We start from the raw sequence: 20,214 nt of genomic DNA, 5'->3' as shown, positions 1-20,214 counted from the left end.
GAAGCAACAGGACAAGGACTTTTTTTCTACAAGAGGGCTGAGCTCAAAAGCCACAGGATGTAATAAAAAGGAGATCCTCCCCTGCGTCCCACCGCCCCCAGAGGTCCTCACCACAACTGAGGGTCATGATGGCAGAACCTCCAAGAACGAAGGCAAATACCAGATAAACCTATCTAAGAACTGCCATGGGTTTAATGATACCCTTTGCTGCTGCTACTGTATCAGTGACTACCACCGCCATCAGATAACTATTATTAAGTCTTTACATGTCCCAGATACTGCTATTCTAAGGATTTTACATTTAGTTCTCCACAACTCTAAGTTACTAAAGCCTTTATCACTGATGCCGACCCTTCACAACAGCTGAGACAAGGCAATTATTAACCGAGAGGACACAGAGCCTGAGACTCTTGTAGCACAACTCACTGCCAAATTAACTTCTACTTTTAGGAAGACCCTTAAGGGCTTCTAGAACCTCCACCTATATGGTTAGAGTTAATAGCACCTGCATTTTTACTTCACAGGGTTAAAGATGTCATTTTTATTTTTTAAAAAATTTACTTGAGCGAGAGCGTGTGCCCATGTACGGGGGGAGGGGCAGAGGGAGAGGGATTAGCAGACTCCCTGCTGAGCAAGGAGCCTGACTCAGCTTGACTGGGGGCTCCATCCCAGGACCCTGAGATCATGACCTGAGCCACAATCAAGAGTGGGACACTTAACCAACTGAGCCACCCAGGCGCCCCAAAGGTGTCATTTTAATATGGACCATGGTTTCAATTCTCTAAGAGACAACACTGAGAAGTACTTTCCCACATCTGGCAAAAACATATCACCACCTGAAGTAAGCACCTTTTCACCTGACTTGAAACCTTCAACTTTCTAAGAGCATCCCTGCCCTTACGCAATTGTAGAGGTTAAAAGTAAACAGGCCAGTACAACCCCTTCAAAACCACTTTATTCCCTTGTCTATAAATGACCAAAATCAAAAGAATTCCACAAGGAGTGGAAGCCTCTGCACTCCTGGCGTTTTTCTGCCGTAGGAGGGCTGGCCGGTGCGTGGCAGGAGGCTCAGCAGCATCTCTAACTTATGCCCACTGGAGTCAGTAGTGTTCCCCAGTGTGACAATCAAAGATGTCTTGGGATATTGCTACATGTGACTTGGGGGCAAAACCATCCCTGCTTGAAAACCACTGCTCGAGAGGAGTTAATTCAGAGCTACCATTACTCCGTTCTGCATACCAAAAACTGACAGCCTTTGATGTTACTTCTCTAGCGCACTGAAATAAAGTTCACCTGTTGTTTAGCTTTGTGCCTTCTTAATTTATAGTAACTGAAATGTCCGGATATGGGATTGTGAAATATTATTTAAGCAACAAAAGGCCTTACAGGGCAGCTCTAATTCCTAGGACTTCCAACCTGCTTGGTGGATATCCTAGTTTGGCCCAGACCTAAGCTGGTTTCCTCTCAAACGGACGGACGTGTTTCCAGAGGAGACAGCTCTGGAGTGGGAGGATAAACTTTCCTTACCTTGGGGTTTAACTCTGGGTCACAAGAGGTCCCCCCATGCCACCAGATGTTGTACAGATTCAAATCAGAGACCGCATTCTGGCCGCACCACAAGTGAGGCAGCAAGGAGTCCTGCATGTTTTGGTTTCTTACCACTTACACAAGTCACGGGCTAGAACACTGTGCCCTTCTCCCTTGGTCAAAGGGGATACAGTGTGCCACGATCCCAAACCAAATTAAAGAGAAAGCATGAATCTGCTGACCCAGAAAAGGGTTATTATACCCTTCCTAAGTGTGTTTAAACAAGTCACTCAGATGAACTAGGAAAAAAATTCCTCTGCAAAACAGGAGTCACGGTACTGACTTATCTTAAAAGGCCTTTTAAGAATGACTTGAGATTATAAAGCATTTTTCAAATACACAAAGTGCTTCATAACAACTCAGTAAGCTTTAAGGAATGCTTCTTTTAGTACATCACTTTTTTTGTTGTATAAAAGAAAATACCCCAATTCAAAGGGTGGTAGCCTATTTGATAGCACCACTGTTTAAGAGGAATGGAGTTACAGGAATGAGAAGTATATAATTCGTAAATAATCCCTCTCAACAGTGAGTTAAGCAGGGCAGCCAGAAAGGGGGAAAAGCAGCCGGGGACAACACAATCAGTGCACATCAGAAATGCTTTTTTATTTTTATTTGAAAACAACTTAAATTTTTAGACAAATGATTTTAGTATATAAATTTGATTTTGTTTTTATACAGAATATAAAGATTTCCCTCATTGATCTTCCACGTGAAAGGTATTACAAGCCTGAAGGGAGAGACTTCCTGCACACAAGTGTGTATCTTAACACATGGGGGACTGGAAACCAATGGTGTAGTGCTTCTACACATAAATTAGGTCAAGGGACATCGCATATTAAAAAGGAGTAAGAGAAATATTCTAGTTAATCAGATTCAAGAAGCAAACAGGACACAAAAACTGTGCAGATAAGACCAAGTCAGTAACTTTAGTTAGGACACTGTGGGTTATGCTGGAGTAACAGGTCTGTGAGGCGATGGTGGGTACCACAATAAAACAGCAAGGAAGAGCTATTTATATAGAAAGGCTGGAATGAGGGATTTTCACTAAAGCAAATTAACTTCTTGTCAACTGCCAAAACAAAACAAAACAAAACCGAGCATATGAATGTTAGTATACTGAAGGCATGTTATACCAGTTTCTGTGCAGCATGCTAAAAGTTAGTTAGAACTTCTTCACTGGTGCATATGAATAATAGTCACGGAAAGGGTTTTTTTTGTTTTTTGTTTTGTTTTTGCCCCTTCTCACCAAATTTCAGGCATGTCTTATTTTAGATGGAGTATAGCTTTTATCTATGATTTCATCCTGTAAAAACATGTGAAGACAACGTTCATTCTGTGCCAGAGGATGACCAGCGACCCTAGGAATTAAAAAATACAAACTTAGTCCAACAGTATTTTTCAAAAGTGGGGCTGGGGGTCAAACACATATATTCTAAGGTTAAAAAGCACGTACGATTTAGCATTATAGTAAGTGTTATTCTGGACTGCTCACAAGGCTATGCTCTATCAACGAATGGTAGATATTTCCTTTCCTTTGGCTCACTAGGTCATTTAGAAAACATTTAATCGCTAGCTTTGCACTGCTTCTAGAAAATGTACCCAATTAACTTCTTTATATATTAACTGGTATAGTCACAAGAAACCTAAATGAATTTTAATGTTCAAAGTGAAACCTGTCATTAATTCTAAGAACCCATTTTAAAGAAGGAAAAGACACAGGATCAGAATTAGAAATATACTGAAGTTCAATAAAAGCTCAAAATACTAAGAAAGAGGCGTAAGTGTCCATTTTCTTCTTCTTTTTGCTTGCTTTAAAGGTTTCCATTGCAGACTAAACATAAGATGAAAATGGGTAACCAGACTTCTATTTCTGAATTTAAAAAACACCTCTGCCGGCACGGCTTTCTCCCAAAGGAAAACATGTTCGTAAGACAACGAAGGTTAACGTGCTATAGCAGATAACTAAAAGTTAAAGGCTTTGTACAACTTTCCCTCCTGTTTAACCACTCACAGATCTTCAGTCTTTATTACTAGATAAAAACTGAAGTGTTGAGTAATACTAAGCTCACACAACCATTATTCTCCAGTATTTGACCTTATTTGGTTAAATTTAAGGCCAATGCACAATTATAGCGACCCCTTTTCCTGGCATAATTCTATTACTTTGGTTTCTAAAAATGGCTATATTTCAAAAGGAGTAAAATTAAAAGCTAGAAATTTTGCTTTAAGAGTTTCTAAAGTAAAACAATCTCAGGTCTTCTTACATGTTGAAAAAATACATTTTGCCATGAAAATTTTAAATGTGTACCTTTACACAAGACATGCTGATAATAACCTCCATCTGCAATCAAACAAAATGATTGCAAGTGTACTGTAAGTTTTATTGTTCACGCTAGAACATACCTTAAATGAGAAAAAATCATAAGTAAAACTGTATTTTTTAAATGCTGCAATTTTAAATGTAATTTGCATAAATTAACCATGAAAAACAAATACAAAACTTAGGTCAACACAAAGATACTCATTTTAATCACTCAAGTGTGTTAATATTTATCACATGATCTTCAACTTGTTATATACTTCTACTTTATTTAAGTGGTACAAAAAGTTAGTTAGGAAATGGCCAAAAAGAAAAGTAGTGTTACCGTTTAGCTTAATACCTAAATTACTAGTATTCACCTGAAGTTGTCTCGGAACACTATTCCCTCTTACACCTCGAGGTACAGAAAGTACTTACTTGTTTATAAACTGCTCCAGCCCTTGCTTCCTTTCTTCAATAAAATTGTCATCAAATATTCCATCATCTCCTCTAAAAGGAAGCTGACGCAAAAATGCTTTTCCAGGGAGCGGGGGGACTACAACCTGAAAAAATACAGGAAAGAAAGTTCTTGAAGATGCTGACTGGGCTGTGAAAATTAGACAGCACAACATGAAAACAAAGTATGTGTTCCCTAGGACAGCCACTCTTTTATATTTAAACTGTAAGCCAGTTTAAATATAAAAGAAAATCAGTAAAAACACACTGAAAAAAGATTCAGTGTTTGGAGGCAAGATAACCAAAATGCAGAATAGCCCAGCAGACCAAGGCTCCTCAAGGGCATGGCCCATAACTTAATTACCATTTCTGCTGAACGTGTCGAGGCACAAGTGTACAAAGAGAACACTCGAGCAACCATAAAGGCTGCGGTGCCTCCAGACAATCCGGAGGCCACTTAGGGGAGACAATGCTTTCTCACGGTGGAGACTGCAGAGATCAAGATCAACTTTCAATCACACCAAGAAATGAAGTATTAACAAATTCTCTCCAGCATGGGCAGATAAGAATTCTGTGGTCTATTTCCTCCACCTCATACCATCTGCATATAGTCTTCCCTACTTGTGTTCGAGCAGCATTTAAAGAATAAAATAATCAACAATTCTGTCACCACTCTTCCATTTTCTAGGCTAAGAAACATGTCAACTTTCTCCCACATCCATTACCCTCTCTCTCCCCAAGGACCTGTCATTTCTTTCTTCCTACATAGGAATATCCCAATTTTCCCCTTCAAAGTCTAACTGTCCTCTAGCGCCCACTTACACTGATCTCTCTTCTAGGAATTACCTGGAGCTCAAATATCTGTTTGAGTTAAATAGCACATAGCTGTTTATTTCACAGGTTAGTTTGGTTTCTCAACCATGGCACTATTAACATTTTGAACCAGATAATTCTTTAGGGGTGGGGTGGGGAGGGCTTTCTTGTGCACTGTAGAATGTTTAGCAGCATCCCAGGCCTCTACCCACTAGATTGGGTAGCACCCAGGAGCACCCCCTTGTTGTGACAATAAAAACTCTCCAGACATTGTCAAATGTCTCCTGAGGGACAAAACTGCCCCTGGTGGAAAGCCACCAATTTATCCTATTAATGCCTTCAAATAAGGATCCTGTGTCAGGCTTCCTATGGTTATTTTAAGAAAGGCTGGGCACACAACAGAAGCTCAAATATCTGTTAAATGACTAACCACTTAGCTGGACCCATATCTTACACAAAACAGAGAAAAGGTGTAAGCAAACAATTCAGACAAGAAGAAATATAAATAGTAAACACAAGTAATAAAATTGTACGTATTCTGAAAATTTTAAACTCTTGATGCAGTTTCTATCCTAAAACAATAATCCAGCAGGTAAAAAAAGGAAAGATCAACACAACTTCATACAGAATAGCAAAGAACAAAATAAGAGCAAAAAAGAAACACAAAACCAAATGCCAGACATGAACTTCCTAAATCCTTCCTAGATCTACTCTTCTCCCCAGATGACCAATGATTAAGACATCTAAAGATTTATCTCCATAACTCTGCCTTAGCATTTTCGAAACCCTCCATTAGCATTTGTGAAGTTGAGTGTTAAAACATGCAGGGACCTTACAACTGAGAAGCAGAGATCAGGACCACTAACTGAGCTCCAGTAGAATGGCTATCTGATGGGCAGGGAAAAACATCTGTATGTATAAAGCTATTATTAAAAAAGAAGCTAGAACCAATGTACTAAACAAATAACTACCATTAATTCAGGGCAAAATTTAGCATGAAACTTAAGATTACTACGTGTTATCTTCAGAGTTACATTCTTCCTAACGTAATATTCAAAACAGTCACTGAAATGGATGGTGAGGTTGTAGGTAACAGGTCGTAGCTAACAAAAGTCATGAGTGGCTTGTTCCGCTACAATTCCAAAGATCCTCTCCAACATCAAATTACTTTTGCTTAAGCAGTCTGAAAAGATCTAGTTAGAGTTCTTACCAATTTAACAGTCATTAATCCAAAGATGTTTGTGTACATGGGGGGTGAGAAGTAGACAGGAAGGTATTTGGGCCAGCATAATAAAGAAAAGCATACTAAACTAAAAGCTAAAAGATTTCACCATAATGACCAGTAAACACTAAATACCACCTACTTTCTAGCCTCATATAACAGATTTTGGTTAAAAGTATTAATATATAAACAAAAATACTTGATTGTTCTTAGCAATAGTGTAATAAAGTACAACTTTCACACAGGTTAAACCCTTCAGATATTTAACTGGTCTATTACTAAAAGTGAAGTATTGTGCTTCAAAGGACAGCATTATGTGAAAACAATCCATCAAATGGGAGATTTTTGCAAATCACGTATCTGATAAGGGACTTGTAAGAGTTTTTATATATTCTAGATACAACTCAATAATAAAAAGACAAGGGCGCCTGGGTGGCTCAGTCGTTAAGCGTCTGCCTTCAGCTCAGGTCATGATCCCAGGGTCCTGGGATTGAGCCCTGCATCGGGCTCCCTGCTCAGCGGGAAGCCTGATTCTCCCTCTCCCACTCCCCCTGCTTGTGTTCCCTCTCTCGCTGTCTCTCTCTGTCAAATAAATAAAATCTTTAAAAATAAATAAATAAATAAATAAATAAAAATAAAAAGACAAAACACTCTATTAAAGGGGCAAAGGATCTGAAAAAAGTATTTCTCCACAGAAGATCTATAAATGACCAGTAAGTACCTGGAAAGATGATCAACATCACCAGCCCTCAGGGAAATGAAAATCAAAACCACAATGACACTGCACTTCACACATACTAGGACAGCTATAATAAAGACAGATAATTGTAGGGGCACCTGGGTGGCTCAGTTGGCAGGTCATGATCTCAGGGTTGTGGGACTGAGCCCCGAGTGGGGCTCTGCACTCAGCAGGGACTCTGCTTGAGATTCTCTCTCCCCCCACGCACCCCTCCCCTGCTGTGTGTGCACACACTCGCTCTCTCAAATACATACATAAATCTTAAAAGAAAAAAAAAGACAGATAATAGTAAGTGTTGGTAAGGATATGGAGAAAAGTGGACCTCTCAGCCATTGGTGGGACTGTAAAAATGGTACAGCTGCTTTGGAAAACAGTCTGGGAGTTCCTCAAAGTTTAACAGTTATAGAGAACCCAGGAAATCTACTCCTACATATATACTCAAGAGAAATAAAAACATATGTCAAAAAAAAAAAACCAAACCTATACACAAATGTTCACAGCAGCGTTATTTGCAATAGTAAAAAAGTAGAAACCACCCAAATGTCTAACAACTGATGAATGGATAAATAAAATGTATATCCATACAACAGAATATTATTTGGCAACAAAAAGAAATGAATTAGGAAAAAAAAAATGAATTAGTGATTAATGTTAAAAACACCCTCAGTGAAAGAAGCCAGACACAAAAGACTATATATTCTATGCTATTTAATGAAATGTCCAGAAAAGGCAAATCCATAGAGAAGTCAATTAGTGGTTGTATAGGGCTGGGTGAGGAGGGGTTGAGGGAGAAACTGGTAGTAACTACTAATGGGTATGGGATTTCTTTTATGGAATGATTAAGATGTTCTAAAACTGAATGTAGAGATTGTTGTACAACTTTGTGAATATACTAAGAACCAATGAATTTTACTTTAAATGGGTGAACTCTATGGCATGTGAATTATATATATGTCAATGAAGCCGTTATTTTTTCCATAAGTGATGTCTACATGTCCCAAATGTTTAGTGTGCACCACATGCTATGTTAAGCAAAGCCCAAAACCTATCAAGACACTTCTTCCCATAAATCAGAGAAAGACAAATACTGTATGATCTCACTTATGTGTGGGACCTAAAAAAATCTAACTCCTAGCAACAGAGAGTAGCAGATCAGTGGTTGCCAGGGGTTGGGGGATGGGAGAAATGGAGGATGCTGGTCAAAGGCCACAAACTTCCAGTTACAAAATGTTCTGGGGATCTAATGTAGAGCATGGTGACTATAGTTAACAATACTGTACTATACACTTAAAAGTTGCTAAGACAGTAGATCTTAAATGTTCTCACCACCACCAAAAACAAAAACAAACCTATGTGAGGTGATGGATATATTAACTAAGCTTATTGTGGTCATCATTTCACAATATATACATATAACAGATGCCGTAAACTTACACAGTGTTGTCAATTATATCTCAATAAAGCTGGGACTTCTTCCCTGCCATCATAAATAATTTCGTTACCCAAAACTTTCCTAACTAGTTTTGTACATTTACAACTTCAAACCATCTATAATTTATACACAGTGAGTTATAAATTTTTATTCCTAAATAGACAGCCAAATGTTTCAACCCCATTTACTGAATATAAATTATTCTCCCTACTGACTGACAATGCTATCCGTGTTACAAACTAAATTTCCAATAAACATGCAAGTAGGCTTCTAAGTTCTATTACATTCTGCTAAATCTATCTGCTTATCCCTAAAGCAATACCTGACTGTTTTAATTACTATAGCCTTAAGACAAACTCTGATGTCTGCAGGTGCTCAGTACATGCTGAAAATATTTTTTTTTTTTTTAAAGATTTTATTTAGTTATCTGACAGAGAGAGACACAGCGAGAGCTGGAACACAAGAAGGGGGAGTGGGAGAGGGAGAAGCAGGCATCCCGCGGAGCAGGGAGCCCGATGTGGGGCTCGATCCCAGGACCCTGGGACCACAACCCGAGCCGAAGGCAGACGCTTAACGACTGAGCCACCCAGGCGCCCCCTGAAAATAATTTTTGACTCTTCTTGGTGTTCTCTTTGATTGTAAAGCTCATACATAAATCTGCAAGTTTATAAAAAAAACCCACTAAGATTTCTATCAGAATTAGGAGATAATGCTTTACTTTGATCACGTCTACTGCTAAAATGTCACCTCTAAGAGTGAGGCCTTCCTTTGACGACTCTATAAAAGAGTACTCTCCTACCACTCCCTACTTCCCTTGGTTTTTGTTTTCTTTAGAGCATATCACCATCTGACATACTATATATCTTAGTATTTTTTCTGCTATCCCTTCACCACCACCTGACTTCCCCAACTGAATGTGAGGACCATGAAAGTGGGGGACTTAATGTGTTCACAGCTCTATCTATAACTCACAGAACATACAGAATAGCTCTCAAATGTTTACAGAGTAAATGAATCTTCAAAGGTGAATATTTCAAACTAAGAATGTAGTATTTCTATTTATTAAGTTCTGCTTTTATCTTTCAGTGAAGTTTTAAAGTTTTCTTTACATCGGTCTTATATTTCTAGTTTTATTCATAGATATTTTATACTTTTATATATATATATATTTTATTTGACAGAGACAACGAGAGAGGGAACACAAGTGGGGGGAGTGGGAGAGGGAGAAGCAGGCTTCCCGCTGAGCAAGGAGCCTGATGTGGGGCTTGATCCCAGGACTCTGGGATCATGACCTGAGCCGAAGGCAGACGCTTAACAACTGAGCCACCCAGGCACCCCTATACTTTTATATTCTTTTGAGCAAAACTCCTTTACATTTCAATGGAATACTATGATTTGTGTAATATATTGCTCTTGTATACAGCCACAAGTATCTGGTTAAGGAAGTTTTCCTTCCATTTCAACTTATCAGACTTTAGAAATGAGCATAAGCTAGCCTTAACTACTTCAGGGCTCCTACATATCAACTTCTGATGTCCTTCTGAAACAGTGCTGAAATTAGGGACATTAGAATGAGACCTTGCCTTGCCTTGATTTTTTTTTTTGCAGCCAAAGCCACTAAATTTTAAGAGAAGACTCTTACACCAAGGTATACAACAGTGTTTTTAAATTGCATGTAGTAACCTATTAGACCATGGCCATCATTTAAAAAAGCTAAGCTGAAGAATATCAGCACTATCACAGAGTAAGTACTGGTTTACGAAGCTTTTGTTATATATACATGTGTGATGATGAAAAAATGTATTATGAGTCAGTAAAAGAAAAAAACTGCAAATACAATGATATATGAGATGTACTGAGGAAGAGAAACTTGGCAAGGTGTGGGGTTGGGGGGGGCAAGACTGAAGAGGAAGATGAGGGAAAGGAAGTAATAGCAAAAGACTTCTGAGAAGTAAGCGTTATCCAAGTGTGAGTCAGCAAAGGCCTCAATTGAGCCATTAAAGTAGACAAGAGAAGAACGAGTTCTAAGGAAAAATTAGACTTCATCCATCTCCCATAAAGTAAGACAAAATTGAGCTACTAGAAAAAAGAAATTATACTTGCTTTTACCCCCTTCATTCAAGATAAGTCTTCTGAAAGGTCCTTAAAACATTAAAATCCAGAGTGTTTAGGGGCGCCTGGGTGGTTCAGTCGTTAAGCGTCTGCCTTCGGCTCAGGTCATGATCCCAGGGTCCTGGGATCGAGCCCCGCATCGGGCTCCCTGCTCCGCGGGAAGCCTGCTTCTCCCTCTCCCACTCCCCCTGCTTGTGTTCCCTCTCTCACTGTGTCTCTCTGTCAAACAAATAAATCTTTTAAAAAATAAATTAATTAAATAAAATTCAGAGTGTTTGGCTTTAAAATCCCATTACAAATAATTCTTACCTTGCTCTCTCTTTCTAATTCACTTCGCAGCCATTCAAAGTCACTGTATCTTCTTCTAACAGTAGATTCCTTCAGCTTGAAAATAGGCAGATTTGTCTGAAGTTAAAAAAAAAAAATCACTCCTAAGTTGAAGCATGGGACAGGGACTTCAAAAACAGGGCTGGGGTGGGGAATCTGTTTGTCAAACTGATAATATGGCAAATCTGGTTACCTTAAGATAAGAAAATCATAAAGTTATTATGATGACATTTTACCTCTAACAAAATAAAACTTGGCTAAACGTTAAACAAATATATTATTTACACTGGAGTACAACTTTTAAAATGCGTGTCTGCACATAGGCTTTAGGTAAGGTCATTCTGCCTGTGGTCAGTTACATAAATAAAGGCCATTTTTTTCCATTTCAGTGAGCCGTAGAAATGTCAACTGAACAGGGGTGAGATAAAGCTAGCTCTGACTGCTATCCAGGTGAGATAGCACCTTACCATACGATGCTCACAGGGGAAAGAGACCTTAACTACTTTGACATGATATACAAAATACTTTATTATTATGACTAGATTAGACGTTTCACAATGAAAGAAATGAATAAAGGATTATGCTTAATATTCTAAAAATGCCAGAAACTAGCAGGGAGACTGTGTAATGTCTGCACTGTTACTACTAGCAGGAAATGAGCAGTCATACACATTAGATCAGGTTCAGAGATCCACAGCTTTATAGGCTGAGGGCAACTTTAAGAATTGAAAACGTAATGCCCAGTACTTTGGGGTTACGTTGGAATGGAGACTGTTCTTTATAAGACTGCAAGGACCACTTATGTCAACTTCTAAAAGTAACAAGAAAGATTTTTATTGTCTTTTACTGATCCCTATAAAAAGAGAAAATACACCACCAAACCCATTTTAAAATGGTTTATGATTAAGGACTATTAGCAGAAGCAGTATACCACCATGATTTTATTATCAAGAATAGAATTTAAAGCGCACGTATCACAAAGTTTATATGGCAATTAATACCATACATACCATACTGAAAATGTTATTTAATACTATATACTCTTAGATTATATTTTGTTTTTAATTTGGTCTTTGCACTTGTAGAACAGCAAACTGTTTTACAGCTGAAAAGAAAAAAGGTAAGCGTCACCAGAAGAGACATCATCCACCACGTAAACCTTACTCTTAAGAAAATATCAATCATTTGTTAAACTTAATGCCACTGATAAGTTATTGTCATTCAGCAAAAGAAAAGCTTTTTATTCAGGGTCTTAAACTCATTTTGTAGTAGGTCTCAATTTTTTCCAAAGTGTATTAACTTCTCCGTGTTGTATACCTTATAGCTTGGAATCTACAGATGCTATTGGGCATAACACTGAATAGGTTTCAAGCGTGAAACCAAATCTCACAAGAGGTTTAAAAGCACTTGAATTTTCTTTCCCAGGTAACCACAACATTTGTTCATTGTATTAATGACTAAGAGCAAAACTGCACATAACAAGACTCTTATTATACTAAAAGTCAAGCTTATATTTAGAGATGCTGGCTTGCTGTACGGAAGGGTATTCTCATTCCCCACAGGGAATAAAATTAGGTCCCCTGGGGAGCAGGATGATAACTCCCAGAAAGAAAGCACTGGATTATTTCTCTCTAATTTCACCCATTGGCTTTTTAACCAAGTTCACCCTTCCGCATTAAAATATTAAGTCTTTCTAAGTGTCTAAAGATAGAAAGGCTTTTATAGAATTGAGTGTTTTCTGCAGGTGAGATTTTACATTTTGAATTCCCTCCTCTCAAATTACTTTACAAAAGGGATTAGCTGCTCTCTTTATTCAATATGCTAAGATCAAGCTTGTGAAAAGAGTTCCCTAAGAATTTTCATACTTCTGGGTACGGAAGTCCATAAAGTTAATCTCTGAAACAACATATCAAGCTTACGGGTACAATGTTGAGGGAAGAGTGCCAATTCAGCTCATTTTACCTTCCATTTTCCCTTTTGAACTTTTGACACAATCATGATTATATCTGATTCACTTTAATAAGAGGGGAGTGGGAAGGAGAAAAAGTCCATGACTGGCTAATAATGATAGATTATATATAAAAAAGGGTCACAGTTAAAGAAAATTCTTATATTTAGTTTGCTCTCTGGCTATGATTTTTCTTTACATGATGACTGCTTTAAAGTTTTGATAAAGTCACATCATGCAATTCTTAATATTATTTGCCCATTACATTTGGAGTGGCAAGTTTGCCAGTTAACTTCCTCCTGATCAACACCAACATCTTTCAACTCAACTTGATCAAAATAAAAATGAAAAAATGTGGAGGTGTTTTCTTTAAGCTCTGTTGATTATAAACTCTTGATCGGTCACTTTCAACTTATTTAACCCTCATAAAATGTTCCATTTTGGTTTTCTAAATAGAGAAGAGTAAGGATGATTACTTTTTTACTACAGTTTTAGGAGGATTCAACTATTTTTACAATTTGGGAACATTTATAAAAGGGCTAGTGCTACTAGGTAAGTTGGGGAATATAATGCCTGAGATGGAGCCCTAACCCTTTTGAAATTTACAATATATTAGGGAGGTTAAAGGATAAGTATACAAAAAATTTAAATTTACGTGGTTAAAACTACCATATACCATAAACCAAAAAAAAGTTGAAAGACCAAGAACAAATTGTAGACAAAATATTTGCAACATAAAACAAAGGGATAATTTTATTAAAATGTTTACTTAGAGACCAATTAAGGATAAAGATGAATAACCTGACAAAACAGGCAGACCACAGAAAGACTAATGGCCAATAATGTTCAACTTCACTCACACAAGAAATGCTAGTTAAAACAGTAAGATCCCATTTTCACTCAGGCAGGTATTACATTTTAATACCTAGTGATGATGAGGAGAGAGAGAGACAGACACTTGAAAAATCTGCTGATGGTAGTAAAAACTGGTACAACCTGTAAGGAGAGCATTTTGGTGACATCTATCACTCTTTTAAATGTGTGTATCTTAAAAATAAGATGAAAACAGGGAGGCAAACCATAAGAGACTCTTAACTGTAGGAAACAAACTGAGGGTTGCTTGAAGGAGGTGGGTGGGGGATGGGGTAACTGGGTGATGGGCATTAAGGAGGGCACTTGATGGAATGAGCACTGGGTGGTTTTTTTGTTTGTTTTAAATGACTTTTTTATTTATTATTTTTTTGAAGATTTATTTATTTATTTGACAGATAGAGACACAGTGAGAGGGAACACAAGCAGGGGGAGTGGGAGAGGGAGGAGCAGGCTTCCCACTGAGCAAGGAGCCTGATGCGGGGCTCGATCCCAGGACCCCGGGATTATGACCCAAGCCAAAAGCAGACGCCCAATGACCGAGCCACCCAGGCGCCCCGAGCACTGGGTGTTATATGCAACTGATGAATCATTAAATTCTACCTCTGAAACTAAAAATAGTAATAACAACAATAAATAAAGGCATTTATCTTTTAAGCCAACAATTCCACTAGGAATTAATCCTACAAATATTTCCACATATACAAAAATATATTGGTATGTAGTTTACTTAAGCATTGTTCATGTTATAATAAAACAAACAAAATCTACTAAACTGTTACAAACATAAAATGAAACATACAGCTTTTACAAACTAAAATTCAGCCATAGGCTGATCAGAAAGCCTGCCTGAGATGTGTTAAATAGAAGTTTCAGAGCATGTGACCTTTTTTTTTTTTTGAGCATGTGACTCTTGATCTCAGGGTAATGAATTCAAGTCCCATGTTGGGGGTAGAGATTGCATAAAAAAATAAAATCTTAAAAAAAAAGTTTCAGAACAGTATATACAGTATGATACCATTTGTGTAATAAAAGCACAAAGGAATTGATACTGGATTTGGCCAGTATTCTTTTAACACATGGAGTAAGCCATACTGTAGGAAGATAGTTGAGAATAGTGTGAGCTACATGCTGAGTATTCTAAAGCACAGATCATGGGAAAACTGAAAAGGTTAAACTGTGCCCTGAGTATCTGGTTAAGGTATGTATCTGTTAGCACCAGGAGATAATAAACATCTCTGAACAGGAAAAAAACTCTGAAACAGAAAAACAGCACAGAGAAATTACCACAAAAGTTGAAGCCACAGAACTGGACAGATTAGCTATATGTTTGTGCATGAGGGGCATTAAGTACAGTTGGTTCTGTTCTCATCACAAGAAAGAAAAATTTTTTGTAACTATGTATGGTGGGAGATGTTAACTAGACTTACTGTGATCATTTCACAAAGTATGCAAATATGGGATCATTATGTTGTACACCTGAAACTAATGTAACATGTCAATTATATCTTCTTTTTTTTTTTTTTACGTTTTATTTAGTTAAATAAACTCTACACCCACCATGGGGCCCAAACTCACAAACCGGAGATCAAGAGTCACTAACTCTTCCGACTGAGCCAGCCAGGTGTCCCATGTCAATTATATCTTAAAAAAAAAAAAAAAAAAAAAAGAACAGTTGGTTCTAGCCATTTCTAAGGTTTATCCGCTTGAAGAATATGCACAAGAGCCAGACTACTGAGGCAAATTAAAGCAAAAATTCCTTATAGGTTTTACTTTGGATTTCATTTAAACTGCTTTATAGACTTATCCAGAGAGAAATAAAGTGGTGAATTCTGAAAGTAAATGTAAATCAGACTTAAATATGGTTAACTTATTTAAGATGACCAAAACTTTGGAAACTTTTAAAAGGCAACATTTAGTATTCTCTCATCCTGACATTCGTATTTTCCCCTTAATTTTAGAAGTTGTTCTAAATTGCTCAGACTGAGCATAAACTAGAAGCCACTATTTTCTGCCTAGCTACTGTTATTTTACCTAATAGGTAAAAGTGTCAAACTCAGCCATTTGTATAAAATGACAATTTTTTATTTGGAGGAACAGCGATCAGAGACAGGCAAGATCAGAGACAAGTAAAACTAAAGTCCATCAGGCAAGAACCATAAACTAAGCCATAATCTTTACCTATCTGTATAGGTACCTATTATTAGTAAATGCCGAAGGTGAGTTTGAGTAACCTTGGTCTTTTCAATTGCATTCATGTAACTGTGAAAGTTGTACAACCTATGTTTCATTATAAATCTGAAGCAAAGACACAGGCTCCTACAAACACATCAACTATTCTCATAAGATCTACGTAAGAAATCCAGTATTAACAGTAATTTAAAATTATGTCAGGGCTATGGCTCAAACTAACATTTAAAAAGCAAAGAATTATAATTATCTGCCTGTCAAAAAGATAAGAAGGTTGCCAAGAATTCATAAAGTCTGTAAAAACCATTTTATCCACTGGGGAACCAGGGTAGCTCAGTCGGTTAAGCATCTGCCTTCAGCTCAGGTCATGATCCCAGGGTCCTGGGATCAAGCCCTGAGTCGGGCTCCCTGCTCCACGGGGAGTCTGCTTCTCCTTCTCCCTCTGCCCCTGTTCATGCTCTCTCAAATAAATAAATAAAATTAAAAAAAAACAAAAAAACAAAAAACCTGATTTTATTCACCATTTCAAAATATGCCTTTTTAATTATTACAACCCAAATACTAGTTAGTATGTCACCACTACTTATTAACATTTTTGGGGGGATGCCTGGGTGGCTCAGATGGTTAAGTATCTGACTCTCGGTTTTGGCTCAGATCGTGACCTCAGGGTCACGAGATCAAGCCCCTAGTGGGGCTCGGTGCTCAGTGCAGAGTCTTCTTAAAACTCTCCCTGTGCCCCTTCCCCCTACTCTCTCTAAAATAAACAAACAGATCAAATAAATCAAATCAATAAATACATGGCACAATGTTAAAAAGTCAGAGAAAAAGAAACAAACCAAAATCTCTACTCTATATCCTACCCCCACTACTAAAATTAAAGATATGAGTGGTTCTTAAATCAAGTGATGCTTCAGAATTACCTAGGTACTTTGAAACAATTTCTTAAATAGAAGTATAACATAAGCATAGAAAAGTGAACAAATAACATCGAGGGTATAGCTTGGTAAGTTTTCAGATGGTAGCCATCTGGGTAGTCTTTAAAAACAAACAAAAAAACCAGTCTTGAGGCCTGCCTCAGAGCAACTAAATCAGTTTTTAGGGGAATGAACCCTTTAAAGATTTTACTTATTTTTTTTAAAGATTTTATTTGACAGAAAGAGAGAGAGAGAGAGAACGCGAGCTTGCGTGACCACAAGCAGGGGGAGTAGCAGGTAGAGGGAGAGGGAGAAGCAGACTCCCCACTGAGCGGGGAGCCCAATGCAGGGCTCATTTCCAGGACTCTGGGATCATGACCTGAGCCAAAGGCAAATGCTTAATCGACTGAGCCACCCAGGCACCCCAAGATTTTACTTATTTTAGAGAAAAAGAGAGAGGGCAAGCTCAAGGAGAGGTAGAGGGGAGGGAGAGGGACAAGCAGACTCCGCACTCAGTGCAGATGCAGGACGCAGGGCTCAGTTCCACAACCACAAGATCATGACCTGAGCTGGAATCAAGAATCCAATGCTCAAATGACTGAGCTACCCAGCACCCCGGGAATGAACCTTTTAAAAAAGTTCCCCAGGTGATTAACACACAAGTTTGGAAAATATTACTGTAACATGTCTGATTGGTTCAAACGATCATCCAACAAGCAGCTAAACCAGTGCTTAGATGGAAATTTATAGCTGTAAACGTCTGCATTAAAAAAGATAAGTATCTCAAATGAATAAACTTCCACCTTAGGAAACTAGAAGAACAAACTAAACACAAAACAAGCAGAAGAAAGGAAATAATACAGATCAGAGTGGAAATAAATGAAAAAGAGAATAGAAAAATAGAGAAAATACAAATGAAAAGCATTCAATGTGGGGCGCCTGGGTGGCTCAGTTGGTTTGGCATCTGCCTTGGGCTCAGGTCATGATCCCAGGGTCCCAAGATGGAGCCCCGCGTCAGGCTCCCTGCTTGGCAGGGAGTCGGCTTCTCCCTCTGCCCCTCACCCTGCTCGTGCTCTCTCTCTCAAATAAATAAATAAAACCTAAAAAAAAAAAAAAAAAAGCATTCAATGCTTCAGATAAAGAAATGAGATTTTAGTCAAATTTAAGATTTTTAATATCTTGTTTTACAAAACTTTATAGTCATACTATTCCTTCTGCAGTCAAAGAAAATTAAAGTCAGTAACCTTACCCTTTCTCATTCTAACCATCAAATCTTAGAGATTCATTCAGTGTAAAAGTATACACTTTGTAATATTCTATGTTACAACAGTGGTTAAGAGCTCAGTCTCTGTCTAGGTTCAAATTCCAGCACTGTCACATAGCTGTATGACTTGGGCTAGTTAATCTATTTTTCAATTTGCTCATCTATAAACTGGGGATAATAGTGTGAAAGTATATCAAAATAGATGGTTTAGAGTTGAATGAGCCCAGACAATTTCTTTTCTACTGCTTGGGAAATCATTCAAGGGATAAATATTTTGAAATAAATTAGATGTGTGGTTCTGGAAGGCCATGTTCTTATAATCATAAGAATGATGTTGTAGGGGCACCTGGGTGGCTCAGTCGTTAAGTGTCTGCCTTCAGCTCAGGTCATGATCCCAGGGTCCTGGGATCGAGCCCCGCATCGGGCTCCCTGCTCCGTGGGAGGCCTGCTTCTCCCTCTCCCACTCTCCCTGCTTGTGTTCCCTCTCTCGCTGTGTCTGTCAAACAAATAAAATCTTAAAAAAAAAAAAAAATGATGTTGTAATGATAAAATGGGGTAATATATATAAACATGCTAGACTCATACACCCAACAACTGCACAGTAAGTCTAAGTTGTTTTTCTTACATTACCGCTTTTGTATCTTTTAACACTCAGCAAAAAGTTCTCATAATACTCTCCTTTACCTTTAACCAATTGTTATTATTGTTACATTTGCTTTCTCAATCTTCTACACGCAGTTATTTTTGCTGAACCATTTGAGAGCTAACTGCAGACATCATAACCCTTTACCACCAAGCACTTCGGTGTGCATTTCCTAAGAACATTCTTTTATATAACCACAGAACAAGGACCAAATACAGCACATTAACATTGATATACAGTCCATATTCAAATCTTACAGTTGTCCCTTTAAAACTTCTTAAAAATCGGAATCCAATTAAGAATCAAGCTCTGCCTTGTTGTATCTTTAATCTCTTTCAATTTAGAACAGTCTTCCTGATGCTTTGCCATTCAAGACACTGACAATTTTATTTTATTTTTTAAGATTTTATTTATTTATTTGACAGAGAGAGAGAGAGAGACAGTAAGAGAGGGAACACAAGCAGGGGAGTGGGAGAGGGAGAAGCAGGCTTCCCGCTGAGCAGGGAGCCCGATGCGGGGCTTGATCCCAGGACCCTGGGATCATGACCTGAGCCGAAGACAGACGCTTAACGACTGAGCCACCCAGGCGCCCTGACACTGACAATTTTAAACACTGAAGGGCAGATATTTGAGATACATTATACATTTGAGTTTGTCTGTTTCCTCCTGACCAGTTTCATGTCCTGCATTTCTGTCAGGAATGTTCCTAATGGAAGGAATGTTGAAGCCTTCTCAGTACATCACATCAGAAAGACATGATGTCAGTTTGTCCTATTATTGGATCACCTGATTAAGGTTAAGTCAGCCAGATTTATCCAACTGTAAAGTTACCTTTTTTTCCTCTTTACAGTAAGTTTTTTTTCCTTATTCTTGCACTTGCTGTCTAATAAAATTTAGTGCCATTTGGAATTTATCCACTTAAATTTAAAGCTTATAGAACCGTCAGAGCACAGAATGAATCCTGCTTCTTGGAGAAATTCACATTTTTAGGTAAAGTTATTTGCCTCACTTCAACCATGCGGAGACTAGCTTACTGCACTACCAAATAATAGTGTCAACATACAGATATGTTAAGTATATTTTGTTCACAATTTGATTTACTAAACAGATTCAGAAGAGGATTTATAGTCTATTTGGCTAAAATGAAGCCCTGGATATTTGTACTTGCCTTAGGAAAAATTCAGGGCAATTCTCAAGCTTCTGTGTATCTTGCCTTTTCATTTGCAAGAGGAAAATATATTTTGCAGAGCACATGAAAAGGTAATGGACTAATTACACAAGATACCTGGGACATTCAGACAATTCCAGAAGAGTAAGACTAAAAACTTGAAGGAAACTATTCAGTATTATCTGTTATATAATAATGTACCAGAAACAAAACTCCAAAGGGATGAAAGG

The 20,214-nt window shown here is 37.9% G+C and overlaps 1 protein-coding gene across 1 annotated transcript in view; it reads right to left on the bottom strand.

Annotated features, from left to right (window-relative positions):
* Positions 1-2,165: 2,165 nt before the first annotated feature.
* SNX3 (sorting nexin 3) overlaps positions 2,166-20,214 on the bottom strand; it is a 44,514-nt gene continuing 26,465 nt past the window's right edge. Inside the window, exons 2-4 of the mRNA XM_032408124.1 lie at positions 10,970-11,065; positions 4,325-4,449; positions 2,166-2,945 (exon numbers count right to left, since the gene is read on the bottom strand). Of these exons, the coding sequence (XP_032264015.1) occupies positions 2,840-2,945; positions 4,325-4,449; positions 10,970-11,065 (327 nt within the window). The 3' untranslated portion in view covers positions 2,166-2,839. The remainder of the gene's footprint in view (positions 2,946-4,324; positions 4,450-10,969; positions 11,066-20,214) is intronic.

Source organism: Phoca vitulina, unplaced genomic scaffold (genome assembly GCF_004348235.1).
Source record: "Phoca vitulina isolate PV1807 unplaced genomic scaffold, GSC_HSeal_1.0 scaffold9, whole genome shotgun sequence".
Classification (NCBI taxonomy): domain Eukaryota; kingdom Metazoa; phylum Chordata; class Mammalia; order Carnivora; family Phocidae; genus Phoca; species Phoca vitulina.
Note: the sequence above shows the minus strand (reverse complement) of the source record. Positions and strands in the feature narration are given on the sequence as shown.